At 48.7% G+C, this 6,772-nt stretch overlaps 1 protein-coding gene across 1 annotated transcript in view; it reads right to left on the bottom strand.

Annotated features, from left to right (window-relative positions):
- Positions 1-5,894: 5,894 nt before the first annotated feature.
- Positions 5,895-6,772, bottom strand: part of OSBP (oxysterol binding protein) — a 22,983-nt gene continuing 22,105 nt past the window's right edge. Inside the window, 3 exon segments of the mRNA XM_010843740.1 lie at positions 5,895-6,228; positions 6,339-6,601; positions 6,684-6,736. Coding sequence (XP_010842042.1) covers positions 5,895-6,228; positions 6,339-6,601; positions 6,684-6,736 — 650 coding nt within the window.

A 6,772-nucleotide genomic window follows, 5' to 3' on the forward strand; every position in this document is an offset into this window, starting at 1 on the left:
CTCTCAAGAGTCTTCTCCAACACCACAGTTCAAAAGCATCAATTCTTCGGCGCTCAGCCTTCTTCACAGTCCAACTCTCACATCCATACATGACCACTGGAAAAACCATAGCCGTGACTAGACAGACCTTTGTTGGCAAAGTAATGTCTCTACTTTTTAATATCATGGTATCTGTATGTTAAAAGCATTGATTTGCTAAATCTAAACATTTAAAGTGTACCTCAATTTTGTTGAGGCTGTATATTGTCACCCTGCTTATTTAAAATTATATGAATAGTACATCGTGTGAAATGAGAGGCTGGATGAATCACAAGCTGAAATCAAGATTGCCAGGAGAAATAACCACCTCAGATATACAGATCATTCCACCTTTATGGCAGAAAATGAAGAGGAACTAAAGAGCCTCTTGCTGAGAGTGAAAAAGCTGGCTTAAAACTCAGTCTTCAAAAAACTAAGATCATGGCATCTGGTCCCATCACTTTACGGCAAATAAATGGGGTAAAAGTGAAAACAGTGACAGACTTTATTTTTTTAGGCTCCAAAATCACTGCAGATGGTGATTGCAGCCATGAAATTAGAAGTCTCTTGCTCCTTGGAAGAAAAGCTATGACAAACCTAGACAGAGTACTAAAAAGCAGAGACGTCACTTCGCCAACAAAGGTCCTTGTAGTCAAATTATGGTTTTTCCAGTAGTCATGTATGGATGTGAGAGTTGGACCATAAAGAAAGCTGAGCACCAAACAACTGATGCTTTCTAATTGTGGTGCTGGAGAAGACTCTTGAGAGTCCCTTGGACTGCTAGGAGATCAAATCAGTCTATCTTAAAGGAAATCAACCCTGAATTTTCACTGGAAGGACTGATGCTGAAGCTGAAACTCCAATACTTTGGCCACCTGATGCAAAGAACCAACTGTTTGGAAAAGACCCTGATGCTGGGAAAGATTGAGGGCAGAAGGACAAGGGGGTGCAGAAGATGAGATGGTTGGATAACATCAGTGACTCAGTGGACATGAGTTTGAGCAAACTCCTGGGAGATAGTGATGGACAGGGAGGCCTAGTGTGCTGCAGTCCATCGGGTCGGAAAGAGTCAGACATGACTTAGCAACTGAACAACAAAATCTCAATTGTTGTAATCTCATCTTGGCATTTAAAAATTTTGAAACATACAGACATCGTCAAAAAGTGGAATTGACTCAGACCTCTCAAACTCTGAGAAGCAATCTATAGTTTAATAATATCCCCTAATATGCTGATTTAGCCCACCTTCTCCCATTTCATAATTTTTGACCTTTTGCATTCATATATTATATATATATAAAATTGCACTAGCCCAAGCTCTAACTGAATAAGAATCTCTGCAGATGGGGCTAAGAATTATATATATTTTTAACTTCCAGGTGATTTCAATGTGCAGCCTCTCAGCATCTCATTCCTCAGTCTTCACAAAAATGTAGCCATTACATTTGGTTGGATGACTTTAATTTTTATTGGGATATAGTTGATTTCCAATGTTGTGTTTGCTTCAGGTGGACAGCAAAGTGAATCTGGGCCCATGTTTTAAATTGCTTCCTTAAGCTCTCCACAGGCTCCTCCAACTCGGAATGCCCCAAGTGAACCTGTCTTTCCTCTAGACTTGTTTAGCTAGCTGCCACCTTCCAGCCAAGTTTCCAGAGCCAGAAAAACACAGATTCCTTCCTCCTTCCCTCTGCTCCCCACCAGTAGTCATGCTCAAGTGCTACTCATCCCTGTTCAATATTCCTGGAATTCCTGCACCTCTCATTCTCACAGTTTCTCCAGCCTCTTAATTGATTGAGTATCACTCATTTTCCACACTGGGACTCACGATCCTGCTTCCAGATCTCTCTCTGGCTCCCTCACTGAAAACAAAAACCAAGACTTCTTTGAACACCAAAGTATATAAAGACTTCCATGACTTGGGATTCACCTCTGTCCATCACCCAGTCAGCGTCCTCTCCCTGACCCTAAACTCCAGCCATTCGTATAGCCGTCCAAACTCAGGATGCTTTCCTTGATTTGGGTCCTTAATTTTTGGTCCATGCAGCACTTTATACTTTGCTCTTCCTCTAACTTGCAACTCTCAACTCAGATACGTTCTCCTAGTTGTGGAAGGCTTCCGTGAACGTCTTTATCCCCCCTCCCTACTCCCTATAGGCGTGTTGCCTCTCTACAGTGCCATTTATCAACCTAGATTGTAATTGTCCATTTATCTGAGCTCGTTATCCCTAATGTATATTATGTAACAACTTGGAAGTCAGTGTTTAATGAATGAATGAAAACATACTTAGCCATATCTATCTCAGGGCCAACTGGTTTTTTGGTGTGTGTTAGTCACTCAGTTGTGCCCGACTCTGCGACCCCATGGACTGTAGCCTGCCAGGTTCCTCTGTCCATAGAATTTTCCAGGCAAGAATGCTGGAGTAGGTTGCCATTCCCTTCTCCAGGCGATTTCCCGACCCAGGGATTAAACCGGTGTCTCCTGCATTGCAGGCAGATTCTGTACCGTCTAAGCCAACAGGGAAGCTCAAACATCTGGTTCTTTACTAACTTCTAAAATCACCTGATCAAACTCAGGTGTGACTTCCACAAGGCTATTTATAGAAGAATCTGAGATCTCCAGTTTTCACCTTTAAGGAAACTGCATCTAATCAGCTTGTTAGCTTCCCTTGGGGAATCAAGGTGAACCCCAAGAGGAGCACTTTACCTGAAAAGACAGTAGGGAGGAAAGCCTGAGGAGAATGTAACCACCGTTTATGAACTTTGGAACGGAAAACCATGGACGGCTTCGGGAATGCTTCCCACAGGGCAGGGCATATTACTGGGCAAAAGCTTTATAAACCTTTAGAAGCAAACTCTTAAGTTTTTATAACAATGTTAAGAGCTTCACAAGATATATACCTTATAGTGAATACGTTGTAGTGATTTTTCTACACTTCCTTTTAGGACTATAAGTTGATTTTCATTTGTCTTGCTGCAAGTAGAGCAGATCCTTGAAATGTAGAGGTTTAATGTTTTTGTGGGACTTCAGAGGTCCCTGCGGAGAAGGAAACGGCAACCCACTCCAGTATGCTTGCCTGGGATAATCCCATGGACAGAGGAGTCTGGCGGGCTGCAGTCCGTGGGGTCACAAAGAGTTGGACACGACTGAGTGACTGGGCAGAGTTCCCTGACAGATGCAATACTGTGTCATTTTGCTGAGTCATATATAACTGTGAATCATGAGGAAGGTAGACTCCGGGGGATCTCTGCCCCAGTTCATCATGTCACAGCAGCCCCTTAAAGGACTGAAGGAAGGATGTTGAAAGGATGGAGCTAGACAGCCTCACACTGAGTGAAGAAAGAAAGAAAAGCAATATCATATGACGTCCCTTACAAGTGGAACCTAAAAAGAAAGGATACAAATGAACTTACAAAACAGAGACTAAGAGACTTAGAAAATGAACTTAGGGTTGTGTGGGGAGCGGTGCAGGGAGGGCCAGTTAGGGAGTTTGGGATGGATATGCACACACGCTGTGTTTTATTTAAAATGGATAACCAACAGGACCTATTGTACAGCGCACGGAACTCTGTTGAATGCTATGTGGCAGCCTGGATGGGAGGGGATTTGATGGGGCGGGGCGGAGAATGGATACACGTATGTGCATGGCTGAATCCCTCGGCTGTTCACCTGAAACTTTCACCACATCGTTCATCAGCTTTACCCCAACACAAAATAATAAGTTAAAAAAAATGAAGAAGGATGTTGAAATGTTTTGGGTACATTCGACTGCCCTTATTGGAGGACATTACACACCACCTGCTATTCAAGATTGCAGGATGCAACCTCACAAATGTCAGGGGTCTACTACCATGCTGTAGCTGCCAGAAAAACCACTGCTGATACTTCACACCCAGCCCATAATGGGAATCGGGCAAATGACTTGTGCCAGATCAGTGGCCTTCCCAAGAACCAGGCTCGAAAAAGTTAACCCTGACAATGCAACTGATTTTGTGGGCATGAGAGCCTTGAGAAGTGAAGGCGTCAGGAGGACGAACTTCAAGAACGCTCCTTCCTTCAGGTAGGACTCCCCACACAGTATTATCCACATTAAGAAGCTTCTGGAAAGACAGATACCCATGTCTTCACGATGTTTAGCCCAGGAGGAGGAAATGACTTAGCTACCCACTGCCTTCCAGCCCAGTGTCTCACAGAACACAAGGTTGCAAAGGTCGCAAACTCCAGGGTTAAACCCTGCTTGGAATTCCAGTGGTGTGACTAACCAATCAACTATGTGACCTTGAGTAAATTAGTTTATTTTCTGGGCATCTTTCTTCATATTCAGCTTGACGACTAACATGAACGTCTTAAAAATTGTTTAAGTGGAAGTCAGGCAACGTTGAGCGCTCCAGTCTCAGGACCCTGGACACAGAAACACAGGCTGAAGACAGGGGCCGCTCCCCCAGGCCAGAATTGGCGGTGCCCTCCTCCAAGGTCTCCACCCCCCCAACCCCACCCCCACCGTGCCCAGCTTCTCCCCCTTTGAACTTCTCAGAGAAAACCTAAACCAGCATTTTCAGCGTCCTTACGTCTTTCCAAGGTCTTCCAATCACCTCTCAGTTGCTTATTCTTCAAAACACAGAATTTGAATCCCTGCATGGATCAGCTAAGACTCTGAGAATTTATACGGGCGGGTGAAATTAAATTCAAACATCTGGAAACCCATGCCGAGTTTTTCACCCAGTTTCCCATGAAGATCAAGTTCCCTGACTCCCGAAAAACAAATCACCGTGAGGCCAGTTCTCCACCTCTTTCCGCTGCCTCCTACTAAGTAGAAGTGAATCAGACAGACAATCTGACTTTTTAAAAATTATTTAATTTAGTAGTTTTCTTGGAAAAAAAAAAACCAATAAGGCAAAAAAAAAAAAAGAAAAGAAAATATATATAGTTTTGTTTTGCTTCCGTGTGACTATTTCACCTGAAGGACTCGAAGCTTCTTCCTTGAGCAGGAATCTGAGATCAGGCTGGGAACGTAGTGCAGATGGAGGAGGAGGCAGGGGTGGGGCGACAGAGCAGGGAGTTCAGTCTCCGGGGGGTCCCACCGGCCGAAGCACCCACCCCAGGAGCGGGTCGCTGCTTCGTGGGCCTCCCTGGAGGCGGCAGACCTGCCGTAACCCCTCGCTCGTGCTGGGAAGCGAGTCCCCGGAGGCAGCTCCCGACAGCCGCCAGGGAGGGGGCGGGCGGGGTAGGAGCAGGCCTGGTTCCCCGGCAGAAATCCAGTTTCCCTGCGGGGCCGGCTTCCCCTGGAATGATTCCCCCCAGGGACCCATGCTGGCTGAGGCTCGGCAGTTAGGGAACACAAACAGAACACTCAGGAAGAGCAGACAAGGAAGGCACCTCGATTTGCGATCCTCACCAAGGGTGGGCGGCACGGGGGTCAGATTTCAAAGACAACTGAAACGAAACACGGAACAAAAAAAGAAGGAAACCGGGGCCAACCAGGCGCGGTTCTCTTACCCAGCCCCAGTTCCCAGGAAGGAGGACCAGCTACGCGGCGCTGCAGCGGGAAACGCCCCTCCTGCCCATCTACCCACTCTGTCCCCGGAGGAGGACAGAACGCTGGGCAAGGGGGCAGGGCTTTGTCCTGCAGAGTGGGGTGAGGAGGGGAGCGGAGCTGAGACTGCAGTGGGCGCCCAGGATGCGACCCGCGGACACAGACCCTGCCGGGTGACAGAGAGTCCCGGGGAGACAAGTGAGATCCGAGAGCAAGAGTCTTAACGGGAGGGAGGGAAATCAAACAGAAAATTCGGCCTTTTCTCTACATATATATAATATACAGATATTAACACATTATTCCAGCAGTGGCTTCAGTCCGTGGGCTCTGAGAGATGGTGAAAACTCACTCGGGATAAACGCCTTCCTTCGGATTCTGAAGTCTGTCAGAAAGGGGCAGGTAATGCTTTGTCCCTCGGGGCACAAACCTAAGCGGGTACTGTGCCCGGAGACAGACAGAAAGACAGAAAGAGAGAGTGAGCAGCCAGGAGAACAGAGGAGAAGGCGGCGGGGACGGTGGGGTGAGGGGGCGGGAGAGCGCGGCGGCCAGCCGTGTCCACGCGGCCTCGTGCTCCGGGTTCTCCGAAGCTCTCTGCCTGAGCGAGTCCGTAAAGCTCCCCGTGAGGACAAGGCGACCCTTCTGCGCCCGGCCGTCAGGGAAGGCGGAGAACAGCACCGGGCTGTGCCAACGAGCGAAGTCACTTCCTTCCAAGCATGGCCTCTGCGCGTGCGGGTCCTGCAGACGAACCTCTTGCGGGTCGTGCGACCCCGGGCGTCTCCTGGGCCGCACCTCGGCTCCACCAGGGCGCTCACCACAGTCCGTCGCCAAGTCTGAGCGTGTTTCTTTTTTGAGGGAACCTCTAGGATCAGCTCCCACTGCACAGCGCCGGGCGCCCCGCAGCAGCGTGCTCCCCGGGCCTGGCTGAGTGGCTGCTCCGGGGGGTGAGGGCCAGCATCTCGCGGGGGCGAGTGGGCCCCCCGACTCCGGGGACGTGGGGGGCGCCTCCCCGACACGCACGCGGGGGTCAGAATGTTGATTTCAGGGTCAATCAGCTAAGGCAACCAGCCAATCACCACCAACGGGGTCTGCTTCTGGTGACTGATTCGGAACAAGAAGTGATTGGTTAAGACAGACGAGCTCGGCGGCGGCCCGGCAGCAGTCCGCGGGCTCCTCCTCCCCGGCGGCTCCTTCAGAAGATGTCGGGGCACGAGTCCCAGTCCTGC

The sequence above is a fragment of the Bison bison genome, unplaced genomic scaffold (assembly GCF_000754665.1).
Source record: "Bison bison bison isolate TAMUID 2011002044 unplaced genomic scaffold, Bison_UMD1.0 scf7180017864185, whole genome shotgun sequence".
Classification (NCBI taxonomy): domain Eukaryota; kingdom Metazoa; phylum Chordata; class Mammalia; order Artiodactyla; family Bovidae; genus Bison; species Bison bison.